The sequence below is a fragment of the Opisthocomus hoazin genome, chromosome Z, assembly GCF_030867145.1.
Source record: "Opisthocomus hoazin isolate bOpiHoa1 chromosome Z, bOpiHoa1.hap1, whole genome shotgun sequence".
NCBI lineage: Eukaryota > Metazoa > Chordata > Aves > Opisthocomiformes > Opisthocomidae > Opisthocomus > Opisthocomus hoazin.
This window is the reverse complement of record NC_134454.1, coordinates 88,322,944-88,348,834: the sequence shown is the minus strand read 5'-3', so window position 1 is coordinate 88,348,834 and position 25,891 is coordinate 88,322,944. Positions and strand designations below refer to the sequence as shown.

At 48.1% G+C, this 25,891-nt stretch overlaps 1 protein-coding gene across 2 annotated transcripts in view; it reads left to right on the top strand.

Annotated features, from left to right (window-relative positions):
• LOC142358911 (unconventional myosin-Vb-like) overlaps nt 1–25,891 on the top strand; it is a 165,594-nt gene that overhangs the window by 32,885 nt on the left and 106,818 nt on the right. For both annotated transcript variants that reach the window (XM_075411545.1, XM_075411544.1), the window contains exons 4-7: nt 791–935; nt 20,490–20,646; nt 23,011–23,154; nt 24,076–24,157. In XM_075411545.1, coding sequence (XP_075267660.1) covers nt 791–935; nt 20,490–20,646; nt 23,011–23,154; nt 24,076–24,157 — 528 coding nt within the window. The remainder of the gene's footprint in view (nt 1–790; nt 936–20,489; nt 20,647–23,010; nt 23,155–24,075; nt 24,158–25,891) is intronic.

Genomic DNA, 25,891 nt, shown 5'->3' with positions numbered 1-25,891 from the left:
GCGTGCCCAAGCCTGGAATCGGCCAGGCTGGGAGCACAGCACCCACTCCCACCAGCCACGTGGTCTCTGGAGCTCCTTACGACAGCAATTTAAACCTGCAAAACCTGAAGGTACTTTGGAGGTGGAACTTGTCAGTGCTTCAGTTTTGCAGGGTGCGGACCAGTTCCCTTGAGCACACGGGTAGTGCCACACTTGGCCTTGCCTCTCATTAATTCCTGGGCTCAGTGCCTCCTCCAAGCAGGCAACAGCTTTCCAGGAGCTGGAGGGGAAAGAGACTTTAAAGCTTTAATGCAGGCTCTGGCATTCCCTTCATGTGATTTATACATTTCATTTTGATTTGAGTACATTCTTTGTTACGAGCTTTTACTCAGAATTTAAGCCAGGTGAAAATCCGGAATATTTGTTTGGGTCTAGCAGAGCTTTGGTTGCATTGGAATTGCATTTCTGAAGTGACGGCTCAGGCACTGTTTAGCCCTTCTGCTCACTCCTTCTGCAAAGTCTGGCTTCACACAATGAAGATTATTATATATTTGCTCTTCTCACCAGTTTCATATGCTTCCTCTGTAGCTGTACTAGAGCTTACAGCCTTGCCATCAAAGCATAACACTTTGAAGGAGATGCTGAGATAAGAATTAGGAGTCCTTCTTTATTCCCTTCTTATACTTTTTTTCCTTCTCCAAGCATCATATTTAAATAAATGGATTGAAACAACTAATGCAAGCCCTGAAAAGCCTGAAATATTAACTCTGTCCTTGGTTTGTTACATATTTGTCTATTTATCCGTTCTAAGGTATTGTCCTTGTTGCCATCAATCCATATGAACAGCTGCCAATCTACGAACAAGATGTCATCTACGCGTACAGCGGCCAAAACATGGGGGATATGGATCCGCACATCTTTGCAGTGGCGGAGGAAGCCTATAAGCAGATGGCCAGGTGAGTGGGCGCTCAGTCAACGGGGTCGGATCGAACTGTCAGATCAAAAATGGGCAAATATGCAATTAAATATTGCAAGCACGTGGTTGAAGCTGCGGGGAGAAATGTGTGAAACTTCCAGGTTTTCATCTCTCCTGAGAATATGGGATCTTCTATCATGCCTTTATATCCCCGAGCTGGTATGTTATCTCCCCATTTTGGTGGCCATCTTCACCCGTGCATGCTGTACCTCTGTCCCTCTTGTGCGAGATGCAAGTCTTGGTTCCTGCGGCAGCCTCCCTTGCACGGTGCACAACTGCTTCACGCTGAAATCTCTCTGAGGTCAGACACTTCTAATTAATTCTGTTTGCCAACTTGACCCCTTTATATCAGCCGGCGAGGCTGTAGGGCAGGCTGGGCTGTTGGGGATCTCTGGTCCTCAGGAGCTCCTGGGTTTGGTGGGGCCGTGGTTCAGATGTGGATCCTTCTCCTGTTGCTGCTTGGATGAGTTTCCTGGAAGAAATGCAAAGCACTCTGCAAATGTCATGTTTAATAGCTTGGAGGAAACCGCATTTCAGATAATTTGGTGAGATAATCAGGCTAAGCCCAGGAGCAAACATTAGGTGTTTTTATGGAGACACGGTGATTTTGAGTTAGGAGGTGACTGGCAGATGTTTGGAGATATTTATGTGTCCTTCAGTGCTGCTCTTCAGCACATGTGTGGTGTGAGTTTTATATTATTTATTTCTGTGTTTGTTGTGTTACTGAGGACAGATGCAGGGTTTCATTCTTACAGGATAAGACAGGATCTAAAAGAGAATCTGAGAGGAAGTGGAAAGTTGTTGCACCAGGGACTGTTTTACTGTAGTTGTCTGGACTCGCACAGTGTGTTTAGGTTTGCTTGTGGATTAGCCGTGTATTTTTATACAGCCCTGGCTTTTAATAGCAAGAGTAGTCACTGAACCGTTTACCAAGGGTTTCAGCTGGTTTTCTGCTGTGTCTTGGCTGTAACTGGCTAGTTAGGATGCGTTTCTGATCAAATATGAGCCAGCGTTCAATCCTGCATGCATCTGGAGGAGTACTGCCGTGGGCAGAGATCAGATGGAGTGTACCCAAACTGACTCCAGCCTGCAATTCAGACCTCTTGCAAGTGCTCGTACTTTGCACAAAAATGCTTTGGGAAGAATTTAAAAGTTTGAGAAGCTCCCCAGAGAGAGAGGAGGGCTTAGGACTTGTGTGAATTCAGGCTAAGCAGCAAGGTGCACGGTTCTTTGTAGCAGATGCAAGGGTTTGGTGACCAACATGGATGGAATGCGTGGATTTTTCTGGGCACGTGTCTGAAGTAAAAGGCAACTGCTTGCTTCTCTGCTGAAGTCTGCTAGGCAAGACTTGGTGGTTTCCCACATCCCTGCGTGTTCCGCAGGCAGTGGGCTAACCGACAGCTTTAGCCAGAGGTACTTGACTCTGCTCTCCTCCTTATCAGACTAAATCTACTTTTGAGAGTGGCCTGTAACTGCTTACTGCTGGCTCTGGGTGGTTGGGAGTGCTCTGTTTGCAAGGGAACATGGAAATAACCACCTTTAAAGCTCTGAAACGAGATGCTGGCTGTTCAGCGCTGCGCTGGTGCTTTCTGTCTCGGGCTGGTATTACGGTGATTGCAGGCTTGGGTACAAAAGAGGGGTTCGAATGGGGCCGAGAAGAGATTGGAACGTGGGTTATAGGATTCTGTCTGGTTATTTGAAATGTGCCTTAAAATGTATCACACTGTTTTAAATCTAAAAGCTACTGCATGGACATTGTGTTCTCTGTGGTTTGATCCAGGCTTTTCCTTCCTCAGCGCTGCAGGGAGAGCGGTGGAGCTGCTTGAGCAGGGCGCGTGGATGGCATGTCACGTGGGTGATAGATGTAGTGCGTTGTACAGGGCTTATTTTTGACTTTTTTAAACTGAATTACAGACTCGGCGAGATGCCTCCAGTCTGAAGCTCCACTTTAGGCAATGGGGGTGCGTGTGAGCATGGTGGGATGCTGGTACTCGGGCAGCTCAGCCGTCAGGATGGAGGTCTGTGAGCACGTTAAAGTGAAATGGGTGCAAAACCATCGCTTGTTTTGCAGTGTCTTAGCTTTTAAACAGTTATGGTATGTCTGGTGCATCCTGTAGACAGGGAATGAAACTCAAATCTGCAATCTCCGAAGGTCAAATTTGCAGTGTGATATCTATATAAGTACACGCCTGTGTAAGCTTACATATTTTTTTTAAAAATGGAATTGTTCATTCTCAAACAAAACTAAATGCAAATCACGTCATAGAAAAGTGAGAATAATAATGCAGATGTGCATTTTGTTTGAATTTCTTTGGCTTTCTTTCAATGAGAGTCTTCAATGTGAGTAAGAAAATCAAATTGGTAAAACAAGCTTTCTCCATGGAAAATTGCTTGGAAACAACTGATGCTACTTGCAGCATCACTGAACAAAACAGTGCTGAGTATATAACTTGCTGGAGCCACCGAGCAGTCAGTTCTCCATGAGCTTGTCCGGTGTTTTGTGGTGTGTCATCTCCAAGTTTTGCACCGAGTGGCTTCATTTTCATGCTTTTATATATGTCCATGGGATAATATTCCAGCAGTTTGTGTGGCAGAGCAGAATTTGATTAGCTGACACTCAGTAAACTGCTTCTTGGAGGTCAGACACTGCACTGGGGTAATAAACCCTTCAAATCAAGCATTGCTGAAATAGTGCTTGAGACTTTTTTTTGGGGCCACAGGCAAACAGTGCGGCCTTGGAGCAAGTGTGTGAGCAGGCTGGTGGTGCCAGCTTCTCCCTTGCTGTGGGGTTTCAAGTTGTGACGGTCCTCCGAGGTCAAGGCCTTCATCCGTTTCATGAAGACCTGGATAAGGAAGGCTGCAAGGTGCATCATATTCTTGCAGGACAAACAGAGCAAGGACGTAATCTGGAAATGTTAAGTCACCTTGAATAGCTCTTCTCCAGTGCAGAAGGCAAGGTCACATAAATATATATAGATAAAAATATAATAAATATACACACATCTATAGTACATATATTAAGCTTTTTTATATTTTAGATAATATATGCAATAAATACATATAAAGCATATTTTAGCTTTATTATTGGACCAGAGCACACAGGGACGACACAGTGGAGATGACTGAGTGGGATTGAGTGGATGGCCAGGAAGAAGGACACAAAATCTAAGGTTCTCTGATAAATGAGATAAGTTGGAGGCAATTAGATTTTTAATGCTCTGGGCTTCTTGTATACCATTGCTGTGTAGAGACAGGGTGCTGGGGCAGAATTTAAAGACATTTACTGGTGTAGAAGTGTTAGTGAAGTTGTCCTGTGCTTTCTTGCCTGCCTTGAGCTGGTAACGTCCATGAGATGGGACTGGAGGCATCTCCACAGGTGGCTGCAAAGCTCTGTTGGATCCTGTGTGTGGTGGTGCCCTGTCATCAGGAAATGCCAATTTAAAAGGAAGAAAGCAGGTGGGCTGAGCAAGGGGCTGCAGAGGGTGTATAGTCTGATGCCTTTTTTTGGGACAAAGTAGTTTACAAAGTATCTAAATGCTTATCATGAGGGCACCTGTTATAACTCACTTTTAAATTAAAGCTTTTCCCGAAGAGGATGCTTTGCAGTGAGTTGCTTTGCAGCGCTTGCATGTAAAACAGCTTAAAAAAAGGCAAGTGATTAAAATTCTTATGTGACAGCCTCTAATTTTTCCGGTGACCAGCTCTTTAGAAACTCCCTGCATACCCAGCGTGAGACTAAGCGCGCTCAGTTCATGGAAACAATATTGTTTTAGGCAAAATACACAGCGTGGAGTTAATTTGCTCCAAGTGCTGCTACCGGAGGCAGTGGAGTCAAGTGTCGGGGTAGTGGAAGGACGAAACATTTAGTGATTGCTAATGGCTGTGGGGTTCGAAACAATTTGTGCTTTGGGACACATATTGTCTGCAGGGTGACGTGACCCTGTCTTCTTCTGGTCTTGGTCCCCATCCTCCTGATGCTACCTGGTGAGGTGCATTGGGTGTAGATGCCTTTTACACCCTTGGGTGCTGCAGAAGGTGTTTGCACTCCTGAAAGCAGGCTAAAAGCTTTGGAGGAACATCCAGGATTGCCCGGAGGGGCAGCCCAGCCGCCAGTGCCCTGGCTGATCGTTTGTTGCTTTTATTGTAGAGCAAGAAAAGATCTCTTGTGTGCCCGAATCACAGTGGTGGCTCTGATTTCCTTGTGTGTCATCACTCTGGACAGGAGCCTGGAGTCTGGCAAAAATTCCCCTTGAAACTTTATTTCTGCTGAGGTCAGCCTGACCAGCAGCTTTCCACGCATGGGCAGGGACTGTTTCTCACTTCTCGCCCAGACCCATGGTCCTCTCAATGAACATGCCCCATTAGTTGTTGCCAGCTCCATGGAGGCGACTAAAGTTTGCACAGTGACAGTGCAACGCCAGCTTCCCATTCCCAGCCTTCAGGGGCTTTAGTTAAAGGTCAGATGTTCCCCTTCATGTCTGCAGTCCCACTTTTCTTCTCCCTGGCTATCCTTCGCCACCTCGGCTTGACAGTTTGGTCACCGTGTTGTGTTCAGGTGCCGAGCTGAGTCTGTTAGGAAAATCACTGCAGTGTGCTGAAGTTGTGAATATATTTATGTGACTTTTCTGTCTTTGGTCCCTATCTCTTCTGTTTGTACTGGGTTGGGTTCGCTCTGGGCACAGGCCAGGACTTGCTAGTCCAAGTAAGGCTTCTTAATGCCTCTTTTTTTTTTAAAAAAAACCCCCATGTGCTACAGTTAATAAAATGCAACATTGAACAGTACTAGGTGATGGAGGTATGTGGTGTGAATAGCATTGCTGTGGGCGATGGGGCGGGAGAACGGGCCCTCCAAAGGTTGCCAAATGTCTTTCAAAAACAGGGAGCGGGTAGCGAAGGTGGTCTTTGTTGAAGTCATAAATGGTGAAAGCATCATAAACCCCTGTATGTTGCTGTATATTCTGTGTGCTTTCCAGTTCGCACATCTGGATCTTGCCATGATAGCAACATTGTCACATACCGGGGTCCTCTTCGTTAGCATGATGAGGTAGCAGTCCACATCAGCTAATAAACACAGAAGAAGTGCAATGTTTAAATCGTACTGTGAAAAAGATCTCAGGTAATACAGGACGTGCAAAAGCCTCCTAAGAAGCCTGTAGACTGGGTGATAAAGTGTGTGCAGTGCTTTTTTAGTTGTGTGTGCATTGGGCTGGTGCTTTAAGAGATGCACAATGTGTGCAAAGATATTGCATGTGGTCAGACAAAAATATCTTGATTGGATTCATGTATAACTCTGCTAAATTGGAAATGCAGAATGTTTAAATGTTCTCCTGGCAAGAGCACGAGAGGGCTCTGCAGACCTTAACTGACCCTTGCGACATTGGTGGGAAAACAAGTGTTCTGGTAAGTTGTTGGTTAGACTGGAGTTTCATCTTCCCCAGCGTGAGGATCTCCTAGCAGTGGTGTTGGCAGTCATAGAATCATAGAATCATAGAAAGTTTTGGGTTGGAAGGGACCCCTAGAGGTCATCTAGTCCAACCCCCCTGCAGCGAGCAGGGACACCACTAACTAGATCAGGTTGCTCAGAGCCCTGTCCAACCTGGCCTTGAATGTTTCCAGGGATGGGGCCTCCACCACCTCTCTGGGCAACCCGTTCCAGGGTTTCACAACCCTCATTGTAAAGAATTTCTTCCTTATATCCAGCCTAAACCTACCCTGTTTTAGTTTAAAACCATTACCCCTCATCCTGTCACTGCTGTCTCTACTAAAAAGATTGTCCTTTAGTTTAAAACCATTACCCCTCATCCTGTCACTGCTGTCTCTACTAAAAAGATTGTCCCCATCTTTCCTATAGGCTCCCTTTAAGTACTGAAAGGCTGCAATCAGGTCACCCCGGAGCCTTCTCTTCTCCAGGCTGAACAAGCCCAACTCTCTCAGCCTGTCCTCATAGGAGAGGTGCTCCAGCCCTCGGATCATTTTTGTAGCCCTCCTTTGGACCCGCTCCAACAGTTCCATGTCCTTCTTGTGCTGAGGGCTCCAGAGCTGAACGCAGGACTCCAGGTGAGGTCTCACCAGAGCAGAGTAGAGGGGCAGAATCACCTCTCTGGACCTGCTGGCCACGCTTCTCCTGATGCAGCCCAGGACACGGTTGGCCCTCTGGGCTGCCAGCGCACATTGCCGGCTCATGTCCAGCCTTTTGTCTATCAGTACCCCCAAGTCCCTCTCAGCAGAGCTGCTCTCGATCCTTTCATCCCCCAGCCTGTATTGATACCGGGGATTACCCTGACCCAGGTGTAGGACCTTGCACTTGGCCGTGTTGAACCTCATGAGGTTCCCCCAGGCCCACCTCTCCAGCTTGTCCAGGTCCCTCTGGATGGCATCCCGTCCTTCTGGTGTCTCGACCGTACCACTCAGCTTGGTGTCATCTGCAAACTTGCTGAGGGTACACTCGATGTCACTGCCCATGTCATTGATGAATATATTGAACAGCACTGGTCCCAGTACGGACCCCTGAGGGACTCCACTCGTCACTGGTCTCCATCTGGACATTGAGCCGTTGACCACTACCCTTTGGCTGCGACCATCCAACCAATTCCTTATCCACCGAACGGTCCACCCATCAAATCCATGGCTCCCCAATTTAGAGAGAAGGATGTTGTGGGGGACCGTGTCAAAGGCTTTACAAAAATCCAGAGAGATGACATCCATAGGTTTTCCCTTGTCCACCCTTGTTGTTACACCATCATAGTCCTTGCAGGAGAAAGAAGAAATGCAGGAGTGATTTGATGGATGAGTTCACCTTCTGTGTATCTGCATGGTCTCATGTGGCTTGGTCGATGCCAGATAACCCCTGGTGTCTGCGATTGACACCAGGGTCGGCATCTACTGTGTGGTTCCTAAATTATAAGTTACATGGCAATAGCGTGTCTTCCCTCTTCAGCCCCGCTGCTGGCGATGCTGTTTCTGGCACTAAATACCCAAACACCTGGACTGTGGACGGGGAACTCTATTCAGTAGCGGCTTTCCACTTTTGTTGAAGTTGGTGCACCGAATTCTTGTGTTGCACTGTCAAAAGCGTAGGTCAAAGTGTGAAAACCACTGCTTGCCTACGCCGACAGGCAACATGGATGATGTGTGTCTTGTAGAGATGCGGGTGCTGCTGGGGCTGTGCGTGGCCACGACCGCTCTCTTTTCTGTTGTTGGGTGCAATGCTGGAGCTGGAAAAGAGCAGAAATTGCACATCGACCCTGCCCACAACCTAGCAGAGGCTGGGATGGGTATGGGTACGGTGGGGGATGTCCTTTGATAACACTTCAAGTTTCAAGCTTTACAAGAGGATTTAAAACCATACAATGAGAGAGTGGGTAGGAGTGAAGAGAGATTAACCCCCGACAGAGATGCAGAAGGAGTCAGACTGGCACGATAAATAAGGCTGAACGCTGTGTTATATTAAAGGCAGGGAAGGGTTTATGTCCCCTGGTGCACAAGGCTGGGTCGGGGGGGTTGCAGCGAGCTGCGGGGCCAGTCTGTGCTGCTGCTTAGCAGGGCTTTGTATCAGGTACAGGCTCAAAACTAAAGCTCTGGCCTAAAATAAGGGGTCAGAAGGGAACAACTCTCAATAGCTTTCAATTTAGGAAGGGGAGAAACTGAGGGGGGTCTCTTCTGTTTAGAGTTAATGATGGGATGGGGAGGAGGTTTGGAATATCTATCGCATAAACACGCTGGTGTTAGACCTCAGGGTTTGCAAAAGCGGTTGGAAGCAACTTCTTCAGAGGTGCTATAAAGGAAAAAAAAAAAAAGGGAGAGGTTCCAGCTAATGTTTCCCAAGGACTGGAGGAGACACTTTCCAGTCTTACTTGCCCTGCTATGGCAGAAGACACAGAGGATAAGTGACCAGCTAAATGATCCTTTTGTGGTTTTTCATTTTTAGTTTCTTTTTCATTCACCAAGGGGAAATCATGCCTGACCAATCTGATAGCTTTCTACGATGACATGACTGGCTGGGTAGATGAAGGGAGAGCCGTGGATGTTGTCTACCTTGACTTCAGCAAGGCTTTCGACACAGTCTCCCATGGTATCCTCCTAGGGAAGCTGAGGAAGTGTGGGCTGGATGAGTGGTCGGTGAAGTGGACTGAGAACTGGCTGAATGGCAGAACTCAGAGGGATGTCATCAGCGGCGCTGAGTCTAGTTGGAGGCCGGTAACTAGTGGTGTCCCCCAGGGCCCAGTACTGGGCCCAGCCTTGTTTAACTTCTTCATCAACGACCTGGATGAAGAGTTAGAATGTACCCTCAGCAAGTTTGCTGATGACACCAAACTGGGAGGTGTGGTAGACACACCAGAAGGCTGTGCTGCCATTCAGCGTGACCTGGATAGGCTGGAAAGTTGGGCAGAGAGGAACCTGATGAGCTTCAACAAAGGCAAATGCAGGGTCCTGCACCTGGGGAGGAACAACCCCATGCACCAGTACAGGCTTGGGGTGGACCTGCTGGAGAGCAGCTCTGCGGAGAGGGACCTGGGTGTCCTGGTGGATGACAGGTTGATCATGAGCCAGCAGTGTGCCCTGGCTGCCAAGAAAGCCAGTGGGATCCTGCATCAAGAGGAGTGTGGCCAGCAGGTCGAGGGAGGTTCTCCTTCCCCTCTACACTGCAGATGGGGCCTCACCAGGGCAGTCCTGTGTCCAGTTCTGGGCTCCCCACTTCAAGAAATATGAGGAGCTACTGGAGAGAGTCCAGCGGAGGGCTACAAGGATGGTGAGGGGATTGGAACACCTCTGCTATGAGGAGAGGCTGAGGGAGCTGGGCTTGTTCAGCCTGAAGAAGAGAAGGCTGCGAGGGGACCTAATAAATGCTTATAAATATCTGCAGGGTGGGTGTCAGGAGGATGGGGCCAGACTCTTTTCAGTGATGCCCAGCGACAGGACAAGGGGCAATGGGCACAAACTGAGGCACAGGAAGTTCCGGCTGAAGATGAGGAAGAACTTCTTCCCTCTGAGGGTGACGGAGCCCTGGCCCAGGCTGCCCAGGGAGTTTGTGGAGTCTCCTTCTCTGGAGATATTCAAGATCCGCCTGGACAAGGTCCTGTGCAGCCTGCTGTAGGTGACCCTGCTTCGACAGGAGGGTTGGACTGGGTGACCCACAGAGGTCCCTTCCAACCCCTGCTATTCTGTGATTCTGATTCTTCTTTTTGGCAATTTTGGATGAGAGCAATGCTATTTGCTAGCAGCTTTAATCATGAACGAGACATTCCTTAGAGAAAAATCATAAATACTCATAATGGGACAGCACTGGCATGGGAGAGCTTAAGGTACGGAAAGGTCAGTGCCTGATGAAGAGTGATGATTGAGTGTGTGAAATATCGCTGGCTTGGAAGGAGTCGTAATAGGCTACATCAGGCACGTAATCACTGCTGTGATGCAGGAGAACTGTTTGAGCTCTGAGGTGTGAAAGCTGTAACACCAAATATCATTAAACATTCAAAACGGTGTTTACGAGCATCGTAATTACATCTGAGCACAAAGACTTGCGATTGCCCTTGCCTGTCTCCCAGCCACTGTTTGCTGCTGCACGTCCTCCATGAAGTTTTAGAGACCTCGGGATGGAGAACCCAGAGTGCACACCCAAAAGTCAGTGGTTTCATTGATTTCTGAAAATCTCTTTCTGGAATTTTCCAAATGTATATCAACTGTGATAAATTAGATGGTAGTGGAGAAGTTTTACAAGCGTTGGTGGCTGATGACAGTCGAGGTGATGAAGGACCTTCTTTCTGGGGCTGCCATGGATTGGAAGAACAACTGATGTGTCCTCCTGGTGCCTGCAGAGGTGAGCTGCAGGGTTAAAGTGAGGAATTTCTTTCTTATATCCACTCTAAACCTTCCCTCTTTCAGTCTAACACCATTACCCCTTGTCCTGTCCCTACAGGCCCTTGTCAAAGTCCCTCTCCAGCTCTCTTGCAGGCCCCTTCAGGCACTGGAAGGCCACAGTAAGGTCTTCCCGCAGCCTTCTCTTCTCCAGGCTGAGCAGCCCCAGCTCTCCCAGCCTTTCCTCCCAGCAGAGGGGCTCCAGCCCTCGGATCATTGCTGGGGCCTCCTCTGGCCCCGCTCCCACAGCTCCAGGTCTGTCCTGTGCTGAAGGCTCCAGAGCTGGATGCAGGACTCCTGGGGGGAGGTCTCAGCAGAGCGGGGCAGAGGGGCAGAATCCCCTCCCTCACCCTGCTGGCCACGCTGCTGGGGATGCAGCTCAGGGTGTGGTTGGCCTGCTGGGCTGCCAGTGCACATTGCCTGTTCCTGTCCAGCTTTTCATTCATCAGCACTCCCCAAGTCCTTCTCTTCAGTGCTGCTCTCCATCCCTTCATGCCCCAGCCTGGATTTATGCTTGGGATTGCCCTGACCCAGGTGCAGGACCTTGCACCTGGCCCTGTTGAACTTGATGAGGTTCTTGATGAGGGAGGACGCTGTAGGAGCCTCCTCCATCTGCAGGGCTGCAGTGCTCTGCGGGGGCCAGCTGCTGCTTGTGGGTGGCTTTGGTTGGAGCCAGGGATGCTCTGTGGTGCGGTCCCAGTGCAGAAAAGAGCATCAGGGTTCCAGAGAGATGACAGAATTGGCCGGGTGCGTGTTCTGCTCTCATTAGAAACAGCGCACAAAAGGATGGCTGACCTCGTTTTAGTGTGGCCAAGGAGCTGTGGTATTCTCCAACAGGGTATGCGAAGCATAAGTCCTGGGGGAAGGTCATCCATCCTTCATGCCCTCAGGAACTGGGAGAAAGACTGGAGCCAGCTCAGCATTTTGCAGAAGCTTTGATTACGCAGGATCTTCATTGCAATTGAAGGTGCATTTCCAGCTGGCTGCGCAAAGCAGTCTGGGAATAAAGTACTTTAATGAGCTGGGACCAGTGGGACTCCCACCGCTCTCCCGGGAGGAGTAACTGGTTTGCTGGAGCATTGCGTAAAAGCGCTCTCACCTCTGCAAAGACATCTTCATTGCAATGTGGTATTTGATCTCAGAGTTAGAAATGTCCAATTGATATGCTTGTTATAACGTCTGTCGTACGGAGGGAGGGTAACGTTTGTGCTGCTTGCAACCACTGCAGATAAGGTTAATTCGCATGTTACCTGTGCTTTGAGCATCGTGCTGCGTGCTCATCCTTTCTCATTCAGGGCCAAACTGGTACTTTCAGGCTTTTTCCCAGCAACTGATTCAAGTCCGTATTTTCTCTCTTGCTTCTTTGCTGAAACCCAGGTCTGTATGACCAAATCTGCACAGGACGGAGCCCAGGGGATGCATTCCTCGGCATAGGACAGACCTGGAGCTGTTGGAGAGGGACCAGAGGAGGCCCCAGCACTGATCTGAGGGCTGGAATCCCTCTGCTGTGAGGAAAGGCTCGGAGAGCTGGGGCTGTTCAGCCTGGAGAGGAGAAGGCTGTGGGGAGACCTTAGAGCAGCTGCCAGTACCTGAAGGGGGCTTAGAAGAAAGATGAGGACAGGCTTTTTAGCAGGGCCTGTAGCGATAAGATGAGGGTTGATGGCTTTACACTAAAAGAGGGGAGATTCAGACTGGTTATGAGGAAGAAATTTTTCATGCTGAGGGTGGTGAAACCCTGGCAGAGGTTGCCCTGATTGATGGTCGATGCCCCATCCCTGGAGACATTCCAGGCCAGGTTGGACGGGGCTCTGAGCAACCTGCTCTGGGTGAAGCTGTCCCTGCTCATGGCAGGGGGGTTGGACTAGATGGCCTTCAAAGGTGCCTTCCAACACAAACTCTTCCATGATTCTACATCATCCCCAGTGCATCTTCTAGAGTAAGACCCTGGATGGGCTGTATGTGATCTAACATCCCCTGGGGACACCCACAATGGCTGAGTGATGTTATGCCAGGCTGTGGTATTGCTTAATTGAGATATTGCAGGTTTGTTTCTCCAGTTGGTTGCATTAAGGTGCAGTGTTATCTTTATAGTTGCAATGGTACCGGGGTGGGGAAGGGCTACAGCAGCTCTGGGGCTGTTCTGCCCAAAAAGTGTATTTTGGAGCTGTGATGTGGGCCGTGTAGGTTGTTGGTGGAAAAAATTCTTTCTTCCTCATCAGTATAAGCTACTGTATGAAGAGTTGTCTACCTCAAAAAAAAAAAAAAAAAAAAAAAGTTGTTTAGGGTAATCCATGCTATTTATGAAAGATCCAGTGTCAAAAAAAAAAAAAGACCCAGAGGAATATATAGCACTTGGAAAGCCATCCTTATGTTGCTGCTGGCTTCAGCAGCTGCAGCATAAAACGTGAATTTGCAGCAGACGTTTGATAATGCGAACAGAAAGCATGTCTTTAAACACTCTTGTTCAGCGGGACGCTAAATAATATCATCTTAGGTTTCTCCGAGGGAGAGGTCTGACTACTCCAAAGTTGTGTTTTCATGTTTGTATTGACCGATGATGCCAGGCGTGGTATTCTTAGAACCCAAATTAAAGCCAATGAGTAAAACGAGCTACCGCTGCTCTCGGCAGCGATGTTGCTCCAAGTTCCAGTTATCCCATGGAAACAGGAACGATTCCTGGCTTCTGACGTGCGGAATCAAACTTCACAACTCAGAGTTATCAAGCGGGTCTGTTTATTGCGGTGCCAGGTGCAAGGGGTTTCGCTCCTCCTAACTTGCACGCCGAGTCACGAAGCGTGCACCTATTTATTACAAAGCTTATCTAAGTAGGCTGGACTATTGTAATTATTTCTAGGAATTCATTATCATACTCCACCCTCCTTTAGCATTTGCGCAGTGTCGTCTGGTGGTCGTCTGTGGGGGTCTTCTGAATGAAGGCTCGTAGTCTTCCTCGCTGTGTGCTTTCACCTTTGGCTCAAAAATTCCTGAGTTGTCTGTGTTGGCTGAGTCCCAAACCATAGAAACAGTTTCAGCTGGAGAGTTGCTTCTTACAGACAACAAAGTTCTGGTTATCAGTCCTTGTTTCTCTTCGTCTGTCTCGCAAGCAGTCCTTGTTAGCTACATTTGAGCCACAACAGTCCTTGTTAGCAACATTACAAAGAACAAAACTAAACTGAATAACAGTGTTTAACTCTTACTTTAACATAGATGCAAAGTTATATAACAAAATTAAACTAAAGCTATAGCAAAATCTAACTACTTTTCAATTCCCCACATCACTTCGGAGGCTGTTTCAGAGGCGGCTCTTCTCAGCAGTAGAACGCTTCAACGCTCTGAATTTTATCTTCACGGTGTGCAACTTCTGTCTGTTCACTTGAAGGCAGAGTTGGACAGTCTCAGTTTTTGATTGCTACCTTTAGCATTAGGGGGGATGCAATCTAATGCTAATTGAATTATTGCATTTTTATATACTGCTAACAATGCAATAGCTAAGCTCATTTTTAGCCTGCACAGCACTGTCAATATGGAAGCATATTAGAGCCTGATGTGCATCAGGGCTTTATGGATGCGTGTTCTCATTGTGGTCAGAGTAAATTCAAACTACAGTACTTAAAGCGTTTTTAATCTTCAGATTGCTTTATGAACACTAATCTTCTGAGCATCCTGAAAGAAAAAAGTAGGTTAAATATGACTTCCACGGTGGAAATGCACAGAGACTCATTGACTTGTTCTGCGACGCAGGGAATTAATGGCGGATCCAGGATTAGAGCTGGAGTGACCCCTGATGATTATTCACGGGGTCTGGCTCTTCCCTCATTTGCTTTAGATATTTTTTCCTCACTGAGGATATGTTTTTTTAGTGCAACTGGTTTTGCTCTCACTGCTGAGGTCAAGATGAAGTAGTGCAGCAATTTGCTCGAGCTACTGGTGCTGGTGGTGGTTTTCTGAAGAGATGCCCATAAAAACAAGTCCTGTAAGTTCTAGGTCTCTTCTCAAGGCTTGAGATTCACTGCTTTAAAGAAAGCTGACGCTGGAAAAGTTCTTACTATGATTTAGGTATGGAGAATTTTTGGGGTCTATTTGTCTTCAAATGCTCTTGCTTTCAAGCGGTGTTGGTGAAGGCTGAGGATCTTGGATGTAGGTATATGCGCTGAGATGTCCCCTATCTCTTCTTGACAGAGGGGTGGTGGGAACTGGTGATGGGAGCCATCATTGTCCTTGGGTTCAACCCCTTTGCTATTGCCGTGGCTTGACCATCCCCTTCCCTGCAGTGAGGAGTTGCCAGGGTCATTCAGCCCTGACTTAACCAGGTCAGCTGGTGGGAAGTAACATATTACAATGACTAATGATGTTCCTAGGCTGAGGACTGCATGCGGAAACGCTGACCAGTGCCTTAGCTCTGATTGCTCAAATGCAACCAAAATGGATGCAGCTTTTGGTACAGGCCTGTGTCCAGCTGGGTAGGTCTGAAGCTTGGGCATTCTCACACACTTTTCCCGGACTGTTTGGAGGCACCTCCAAGGGTAGCGGTATTCTCTGCATTGCCGCAAGCAAAGGACTGACCGCTTAAACATGTGGGGAAATCCATTTCCTCGATGCAGAGGCTGGCAATTAGCAGCTAGTCCTAATCAGCGCGGGTATCTGTTTGAAGTACTTTTTCTTTGCATAGACAACTGACTTTTTTTTTTTTTTTTCTGCCTTGGGCAGCACTTTTAGATGTTTCCTTAATAAAAAAAAAAGCGTTACTATCTACTAGATCAAAGGAAGAAATTTTTTCATGCTGAGGGTGGTTGGAACCCTGGCACAGGTTGCCCAGAGAGGTGGTCGGTGCCCCATCCCTGGAAACATCCCACGCCAGGTTGGACGGGCCTCTGAGCAACCTGCTCTGGGTGAAGACGTCCCTGCTTATGGCAGGGGGGCTGGACTAGATGGCCTTCAAGAGTCCCTTCCCACCAAAACCATTCTGTGATATTTTTCACCTGTTGTGAAGACTCCAGTGACTGCCGTATTCATTTTGCTGGGCTGGATACCTCGTCCATCTCTTGCTGTGTGTGTGGCCAAGGGTGAGAGTCTCGATGGGTGTTGCTCACAGCATGACAAATGTCTACAAAAAACAGATGTTACCTGAACAGCAGCTTATGAACAGGTATTACTGCTTGAAGAGGGTGTGTTGAAGTAGCAAAGTGAAGCAAAACATTCAGACTGCGCACAGACGGCAGTCCATGGGCTGTGTCAGATGCCACCAAAGCTTGTAGCCCTCAAATTTGGAGGTGCGGTTGCCCCTCGCATTGAAGGAATAATCCTGGACTTTGTTCTGGTTGGAATTCTGCACCTTGGTGGTTCTGTAAGTGCCTCTGATGGAGGGAGGAGTAGCTGAGATCGTGGTGGTAGTTTTCCAGGCTGTGGGTCATCCTGGAACGCTGCCCTAAGCCAGGGAACAAAACCACTGCAGACCCGTGGGGGTGAAGGTTGGGGAGTTGCATCTTTTAAGTCCTTCACACCTCGTTTGGAGCTGTGGCAGTGGCACGTGCCGGGGACAGCATCTCCGGCCATCGTTGAAGCCTGTTCCCCCTTGCACGCCTTGCGTTGCTCGACGAGCGTGGGCGTGTTGTGTGCCCGTGTGTGTGCATCGCGTGAGCTGTTTGCAGCGGGGAGAAGAGCACCAATGCACTTCGTAGCAGCGTAACAAGCCACAGTGGCAGCCCTGAGGTGTGCAGGAGCCACGTAAGCCCCAGGAGGAGATGTGACAGCACTACCATGCTGCAGCAGAACCGGTATTCATCTGTAACACTTCATTATATCCAGGCTTTATTTCCATAATCATTTTCTTCTGTGCTGATGCTGCCAAAATTGACTCTATTTCACACAGCCGTGGTGCATACTGCACCTGCACAATGGCCAAACATTTCAGTGTTTTTTATTTCATGCTGAATACAAACAAGTCCTGCCTAGTTTTAACCATTTCTGCTCATTGAGCAGCCTGTTTGCTGCCAGCCACTCTGTGGAGTTCATCTGTCTTTCCCTGATGGCACCAGCAGCTAGTTAACTTGTACACTAAAGTAGGGAAAGTCTCTGGAGCCTTTATTCCTGAAGGCTTTTATTCCTGAAGTTGGAAAAGAAATGTCTGACCGTGCATTTGCCACCAAAAGAAACAACAGCAGCAGAGAGAGGTTACTGCAAACACAGGAGCTGGAGTGGCCTTGCTGCCTTGCTTGGAAGCCAGCAGCTTATGCCAAGTAATGCATAATTCCTCTCTTTTCAGCTTCATTGGCTTCATTCAACTGAAAAGTCTCTCCCAGTCTGGTGTAGTTTTCATCTTCTGGCTGAAAGAAGTAAACAGGGAGGGGAAATATTTCCTCAAATGTGCTGCTGGGGCGGTAGCCGTCACACTGAAACGGGGAAGAAGCAGTAATTCTCAAGTAGTTTTTACACCGGTGCAGCTCTAAGCCAAGCCACCTTTGCATATGCAGAGCTCTTTTCGTAGGGTCAGAGCTTGCTGGCAGAGATCTTGGCTGTTGCCTCTTTCTTCTGCTTCTCCCTCACCTTCCATGAAGGACAGTCCATTCATCCACACCTGCAGCCTGCGCCAAAGCCCCTGTCTGCCCCTTCCCTTGTAGCTGACATGACTTTTATGCGTTGCATCCTACTGATGGCCAACATGGAACGTTCACTGCTGGAACTTGGCAAGCAGTTGTACACGAAGATGATCGAAGCAGCAATGAAACTTCTCACCTGCTTTTGACCAGAGATAAACCACGATAAATCACTGCTGTCACCTGTCCTGGGAACTGCTGCTATGGGTTCATCCAGCATACTTCTGGTTTTGGTGCTGAGTCTTCTTTCACTTTGAAGCTGGCATTGTTTTTTCTCCATGGGGTTCATGTGTTTGGTGGCTTGTGCTACAGAAAGTGCTTTATCGCACACTCATGGAAGCCTAAAGGTGCGATACTGGTGCATTGGCAGCCCCGTGCCCGCATCCTGCCAGCTGGCTGCCTGCTGGAGTGCCTCGATGGCTTTGCCAAGACGTGTGGAGGGCACTCAGCTGTGACTTAGCAAGTCCTGGGTGAGATGTCCAGGCTGTCCCGCATGGGAAGAGCCACCAGCAGCACCAGCTCCGGCTTTTCGGCTGCCTGTGTGAGGTTGTTGAGTGGTTGGAGGTTCCTCTTGCCTTCCTCGTGGGTGCCCAGGAGGGTGGTGGAGCTGGCCGGGGGTGGATAAAGATGTACTTTGTGAGTTGATCCCTGAAAAATATAAACATGGCTGGAAATTAGCTCACCAGTCCTCTGCTGCTGAAGTGTCAGAATGTTGTGGTTTGCACCAAAATGTTACGTGTTTGACTTGGCTGAGGTATTTTTTCCAGACCAATTATCTTGAGTCCAGAAAGGATTAAGAGGTTCATGCTTGACAGTGGAGGAGAGTAATGGTGTTTGTGTTGCAGCGTGTTTGTATTTTTATTGAGAGTTTAAGGGTGCTATATGGCAATCATTTAGCCTCTGTTCTCATCTCTCACTGGTATAAACGTGAACTGAGCATCTTAAATTGAAATGCATTTTTGTGGTGTTTCCTGATGTCAAGAGAACTGCAAGGTGTAAATTTATTGTTGCGCTCGTATATAGGATTTTGTGTGCCTGCGTTCAGCCGTGATTCATGAAAGTCAGACAGGCTCCAGGAAGCTTAATTTGATCTTATTTAAAAAACACACTCCATTACATACTTACAGCTTACCCCAATAGCTCTCATATTTTGGGAGTTGGTAGCAAATCCTGCAGTGAAAACTCTTTCCTTCCCCAAGTCTGTGGCCAACGGGCAGCGGTGCTGGGTTTGCTGTATGCCGATGGTGCCCCAGGGAGCAGATCCCAGTGCTGGCAGATCTTCTCCTGAAGACAGAATCACAGGGGTTAGAAGGGACCTCTGTGGGTCACCCAGTCCAACCCCTCTGCCCAAGCAGGGTCACCCACAGCAGGCTGCACAGCACCGCGTCCAGGCGGGTCTGGAATATCTCCAGAGAAGGAGACTCCACAACCTCCCTGGGCAGCCTGGGCCAGGGCTCCGTCACCCTCAGAGGGAAGAAGTTCTTCCTCCTGTTCAGCTGGAACTTCCTGTGCTTCAGTTTGTGCCCGTTGCCCCTTGTCCTGTCACTGGGCACCACTGAGAAGAGTCTGGATGAGCTTCTTTTATTGCCTTGGTCCTTCCTCTGCCTTGCAGCTCAAGCACATTAAATCAATTAATTACTGGGATGTATCTAATGGCTACCATGTTATGCACCCGTGGTGTGAAGGACTGGGTGTTTTAATATAGCTGTGGTGACTTGTGCAAGATTTTTTTTGTGTGTGTGAATGATTAATTTGGCAAGCAGAAAAAGGGGTTTAGATGAGCCTTGTGCTCTGTGCATGGCTCAAAAGCTGGGTGAAGTGATGCACCCTTGACTTCCCCATGCAGAGTCCCGTGCCCTGCGGGTATCTAGTGCTCTGTGCTGGCTCTGCTGGCGTCAGAGCTGCTCCTGTGACCCAACACCAGCCTGGGCAAAGGGCAGCAGGGCCTGCTCCCATCGCGCCTGGAGAGGGGTTTGCATCTGCCCCTCGGTGCTGGAATCATCCTTCCTACTCCTGCAGAGCACTTCCATACGTGCAGATAAAAAGGTCCGGTGTGTATTTGCTTGAATTTTGTTATCCTGGTGCTGGTACACCTGTATCCTTTTGTAAGCAAATTCGGTGTGTGCTTGGAGAGGGTGAGGCTGCCTGAGCCTTCTGGTGATGGGCAAGTCCTTCTTAAAAACTACTTTGTTTTGCAAAGCTTCAGGAACTGAGCAAACTTCAATTGGTAATGTCTACCAGGGATTGCTTTTAAAGTCTTTATCCTCTTTTTTTTAACCCCCTTGGTCACAGAAGTACCTCTGCGCTTTGGACCGGTGACGTACGATTTGGCGGGGTCTGGGGACAAGTAGATGGTGTGAGTCTGATGTCAGAGACGTGCTTTGCGTTATTGTTGTCAAAGCTTTAACCAGATGTTGGGATAGGTGTGAAAATGCTGACGTTTGTATAATTGCATTAAGGAATCAAGTGAATTCTGCTATTTCCTAACTTTAGGCTGATCTGTTTCACAGTTTCAGTATTTTTAATGTATTTTGAGCGTAGAGAAACCTTTCTGGGTATCTATGTTTTAATAGCTCAGCAGTTGGCTACCTGAGCAAGTTTCACAACTAACTGCATGTGTTTTGTTGAGCAAAATCTCAAACGCTGGAGTGAAGGCATTAGAGGGGAAAAATTAAATATGTAATACTAGAAGCTGGTATTCAGCTAATGCCTGTTAATAGTTCTCTAGACAAATGTCAAGCAGCAGAGGTTAGGTATTGCAGCATTACGAGGAACAGGCTTCCCAATGCTGGCCTTATGTGCTCTGCAGGGGAAGAAAGCAGCAGGGGTTCATCTGCTGCTGTCTCTGCAAGCCCTTGGAGATGTTCAGAGTGTCTTATGTTTCAGCTGAGAAGTATCCCAAATGCATATTATTCATCACCATTACTTTGGTAGAGTCCAGAATAAATGCAGTGTTCATAATGTGAGTGGTAATAAAGTGAGAGAGATGGAGGCACGTGAAGATGGAAGATCATTACACAACGTGAACAAACTATTAACAAGAAAACGGATGAACTTGCAAAAACTTTTCTTCTCTGCCACAACAGGGATGAGAAGAACCAGTCCATCATTGTGAGCGGGGAGTCGGGTGCTGGGAAGACGGTCTCTGCCAAATATGCCATGCGCTTCTTTGCAACCGTCGGTGGCTCTGCCAGCGAGACCAACATCGAAGCCAAAGTCCTCGCATCGAGCCCAATTATGGAGGTAAAAGCTGCCTAACTTCCTTTTTCCTGCTTGCAGTGATCACCGGGTCTCTGCAGAAGTCACAAAACCATTGAGAGGTGTAGGGGATAGTGAGCCTGACATGATTTGCAGCCTCGCAGCAGCCCCGAGCTGGAATGAAAAAATGCAAAAATACACTGATAGTCTCTGTTTAGCCCACCCCTATTGCTCCTCTGTTTGGTGGTCTTGAAGCTGAGCCTGTGCATCCCCAGCACGGCTCCAGGAGCTGGGCTTTGACAGGGCTCCAGAGCGGAGGGAGCGGTGCTGCTGGCACTATTAGTATTTTATCTTCTTCACCTTCCTCCTCCTTTTGCCACTGCATGCTACCTGCTAATCTTCTTTAATTGTACAAACATGAAATAGAAAAGAAAGGAATTAGTCTAGATGAGATTTTTCAATACAGGTTTTTTAATTGTTTTTCCATTGTTATCAATCATATAGGGGAATAACAAGTCCCATTACAGGGAAATCCCTTCTCTGAAGGAAAAAAATTCGTTTTATAAATATAAAAGAAAGGGTAGAAGTGGCTTTGTTTTGTTGCACTGTGACCAGATGGTGAAAATAACTGCCTGAGTGTCTCAATCCCATTTTCCAAACAGATTTTGGAGTCAGAGTGCCTTCGTTTGCAAAATATCCCAGGCAGCCTGAAGACAAGATCTGGACTCCAAAGTTGATTAAGCGCTTCAGACTTGTGTGGCCTGCTTTTAAAGGCAGGAGCTAGCAGTGCCGCCGTAGTGGAGCGTAGCGTTGTCCTGCGCTTAATCTGTCCTTCTCTTAACCTTAGTCTTAGCTTAACTTGCAGGGAGGCTTCCCACCACAGTGCCTGGTGGCCGAATGGTCTAAGAGGCATGGAGGTGGTGGCTGATCCAGGGTGAAAACCAGGCCCACCCCAGCCCGAGAGGTAGCACGCATGGTGTAGTATCATACTGCCTGACGTGGGGTGCAAGCTGGAACGGTGAAACAAGGGATGGTGCAGATGAGCAGTAACAAAATGCGGGCAGAGGATGCGTGGTGACCTGTTGAAGCGCGGGCTTCACGCTGGTTTACTTCTTTCCTCGCCCATCTCCTGTGCTTCCATAAAATGTAGCTGCAGTACCTGGGGACACTTGAAAGCAAATGAATTAAAATTCATAGTGCATGCTGGTCTTCTGTAGGATGCCATGATTTCTTTGCTCCAGTTTTCTTGTCTGCGTTCAGTTCTGGATAAGTTCTAAGTGCCGGGGCCAAGGAACCTGTCTGTCATTACTGGAAAGAGCTGAGGACGTTGCCCGCACAAAAACCATAAAAAAGAACTGCCTAGTTTGCAAAAAAAACCAAAACCCAAAGTTAAAGTGTGATGATGGGAGTAGAGGGATGGGTGTGTGCTGAAATAACCCTTAGCAATGAGGTGCACAGAGTTTGTATGGGATGTATGTCCCTGCTGGGAGATGGAGCAGGTATGTCTGCTTTATAGACAAGGATTTGGAGCACATGAGATAAGGTGGTGATGGTAATTCTGGATGCTCAGTTCAGCATGCGCAGTATCTAGTGATGGTGTTTATTGTAACCATTTGAACTCCTTATTTTCTGTGGGATGGATGTTGGACTCTGCAGAAATGGAGAGGCACGGGCAGTCAGGCTTGTGTGCTCTGCCTCTGCCCTGCTGCTTTTACGTATGGTCTGGGATGTGTGCTCATCATCTCAGGAAGGGGAAATAGTAGCAGAAAGTAAGGCTGGTGTAGCCATGAAGGGGAATATTGTCTTTCTCTGGCCCTCTTGCATCACCACAAGTTGCTCCTTTGGCTGCTGGATGCATTCCCACATTTGCAGTGCTGCACCCCCGATGTTTGCAGGTGGGCTGGGTTCTCTCCTCTCCCTTCTGCCACTGCATGTGGCAGTGTTACCTGCCTGGGAGTTAGAGAGGCACAGAGGGGCTCTGGCCTTGTCGCCAAATCCATGGACTGAAGTTCGAACATCTGGAGATGGGTTGCAGCTGGTTCCCTTCCTCTCATGGGGCATCATTGCCCATGTCCCCTCCAGGAAAGCTGCCAACATTGACTGTTTGTGAACAAAGGTGGGGACATGCTGTAAGAGAAAACAAAAGTGCTCTGGCTGTTGGGATGTAGATGCTGTAATTATTCTACAAATACTCATTGCTGTTAATGCATTTTTCTTCCATAAAAGTTCGGGAGGCACCACATTTTCGGTGAAGAGTTGTCTCCAAAGTCACGTCGTTGCCTTGCCTTCTAGATCTGGGAAGGGGTTTTCCTCAAATTCTCCCATGACTGTTTGTAACACTGAGTACAAATTTAAAAGTTTAAAAAAATTTCAAAAATAAAAATGAGTGTTTAATTTTGTTCTATGCAGGCAATTGGAAATGCTAAAACAACCAGGAATGACAACAGCAGCCGCTTTGGGAAATACATTCAGATCGGCTTTGATAAAAGATACCACATCATTGGTGCCAACATGAGGACGTATCTGTTGGAAAAATCACGAGTTGTATTCCAGGTGAGGAGCTGTGCTTTCCTCCTTCTTTTCTTCCTCTTGGGTACCATACTCCAGGAATTTAATAGTCTGGATCTTCTCTATGGGTTAAAAAAAGGCTTTAAAAGTAGCTTTCCTCGTGGACACGGCTTCCAGATGTGTCTTTTGGGTGCAGTCTGTTGCCGTTGTTCTTGATGGTGCCAACGTGGTGACCTTGTTCTGGAGGAGTATGTACCTGGGAGACTTGTTGGTCTCTGGTTGTTTCCTCCATCTGCCCGAGTCTGGAGCCCCATAGAGGGACTGCAGCTCCTGCCCTGGCTGCTGGGCAGGGATGGAAAGCCTGCTGAGATTTTTACTGCACCCCATAAAAAGCCAGGAAGAGCAAACTGCAGGCAACAGTAGTGGTTTTTTGAATGTTGGAGGAGAGGCGGGAGAAGGGCTGAGGAGGCAGCTGTCTCTGCTGTCACACATCCAATGGGTTTCTTATGCGAGGCTCAGGACAAGCTTTCTTGGTTTGTGCTGGAGATCTAGCTCAGAAGTACCTGGAAAACTTTTGTCATTACACAAAAAAAACCCACAACTACAAGAATCCTAAAACTAAATGACCTTGGGAAGCCAGGAGTGTAGGCCACCTCTTGACGTTGCTATTGGTTTGCAATACAGTGTTTGTTAGCCAACTTTTCTTAGGGATAAGGTGTGGAAGGTAAAGTTATTTATTTCCTTTTCAAGATGGGCCATGTACTTTGGTTAGGGCAGGACTTGGCACCTCCTTTTTCCAAGGTGGCACAAGGTCCTTGTCCTCTTGGTGGCACTGAGGAGGTCTTGATGGTGGGAAGCAGGGGATGGGCTCAGGGTTGGCCCCAGGACCAGTGGGTGCTGGACAAAGGCTGACAGCCCTGCTGTAACCTCTTCTTGCTTCTGTTAACTCAGTGTTTTCCCCCGTAGGCGGAGGATGAGCGGAACTACCACATCTTCTATCAGCTTTGTGCCTCAGCAAGTCTTCCAGAGTTCAAAGACCTTGGACTAAGTAAGTACTTCTACCTCTCTGCTTGCCAGTGATGTCTGCCTGGGTGTGATGGCAACAAGACGACATTGTGGGGTTAGAAATACAGGTCATCAATGAGTTTGTGCCTGATCAGTGGGAGGAGGTAAAGGGAGATGATCTCCAAGGGCTGCTTCTCCCCAGTGGGGCGCAGGTTAGCTCACGCCATCTCCAGGGATGTGGTGCCTTGGATGAGATGCCAGCCCTCATCACCTCTGCTGTGCAGGGACTTGCTGCATGGTGTGCATGGTCGGTGCACGAGTTGCCCTGGTTGGTGCTGTTTGGCTTCTGCAAGCGCGGCTGGTGGGTAAGAGCTCTTGCTGGAGGTTAGGGATGGTGGAAGAAGCCTGTGTATTTTGTAGAAACTGCCTGCAGAACCACAGTGAACCACATGCCGTGGTAGATGCCAACTGGTGCTGGGTCAATATTGTAGGAAACTTACATAATGATGTATATTTTGAATGAAGTGTGAGTATGGGTTCATAGTAAGTATTTAAAGTGGTGAGCAAGGCAGGCTGTGATCCCAGCGCAGAGCATTGTGCCGCTGCAGAGTCTTGCAGAACTTTCCGTTGTGGCTACAGGGAAATGGTAGGTTGAGAGAGACGCTTTCGGTTTCTGGGTCATTCTGGGCTTGCATTGACAACTTTTTGGGTCACCATAGGCACGTTGACTGCACTTACGAAGTGCTGGTGCTGAAATGGAACCACTCCAGTTCTCGCCCCGTTGTCACCAGTAAGCCTCGGTGCATTACCCAGCGGTAGTCTGTACTCTGCCCAGTGACACCAAACCAGACAATGGCATCCATGAGTTTGCTAAGGCGTAGGAACATGTCTGAGACTGTCTAGGCGTAACCTTTAATGTCTGTCCCAGGACACCTGGGTGGGAGGTGGAGGCTTTGTGTGGTTCACTCTGCACCAGCTGTAGTGGGAAACCTGGCTCCGTAGGTCAGGGCTTCTGGTGGATCTGGGGCTCCCTTTGGTCTATAAGGGTCCCAAAATTATGTTCCTTTGACAGCGGCTTCCCAGCTACTGTCAGAAAACCCATCTTTGGTCCTGTTGCATGCTCATGAGACCGCAGAGCACATACCTTCAAGAGTTTCTGCCGTTGGGTTAGGTGCTTCATTTTAGCAAAGATACTCTGAGTAAAGATGTTGTACACTGGCATCTTAAATTTCAGAAATAAATTATTTCAATCCAGTTCAGGGAACAAGTTGATACTGGAAAGCTCTGGCCGTGAAACCACCTTTCTCTTCTTGGGAACGTGTGGATCGAAGGAAATCTCAGGCTTTGTTAACACAGGTCTCTAAAAGCATTGTCTGTATTTGTGGTGACTGGTGATACTGAAGGCAGAGAGGTCCCTGCTCTCCTGGTGCATCATCCAGGGCATTTTCATGCTTTTGTGACTGTGTCTCTCGACTTCAGTGTCTCGAGGGAGCCTTCTTGGCTCATTTCTAATTAAAATTTCATGTTGTCGGTGCTTGTCAGTCTCTAGCTGTGCTTTTCCATGGTGCTTGGGCGTTTGCTATATCCCAGGATGCGTGGGTGTCCGTGCAGCCTCTGCATTCGTGTGAAATGCAATGGGAAAAGAAGTGATTTTCTCCAAAATTCAAGGTGTACCTCTGGTATGTCATGCACTTGGCACCTTGCAATAGCTTAAAAAATACCTCCCCAAAATGTTTGGGGCAGCTGGCAGCTGCGGCACCGCTCATGCACGGGGATG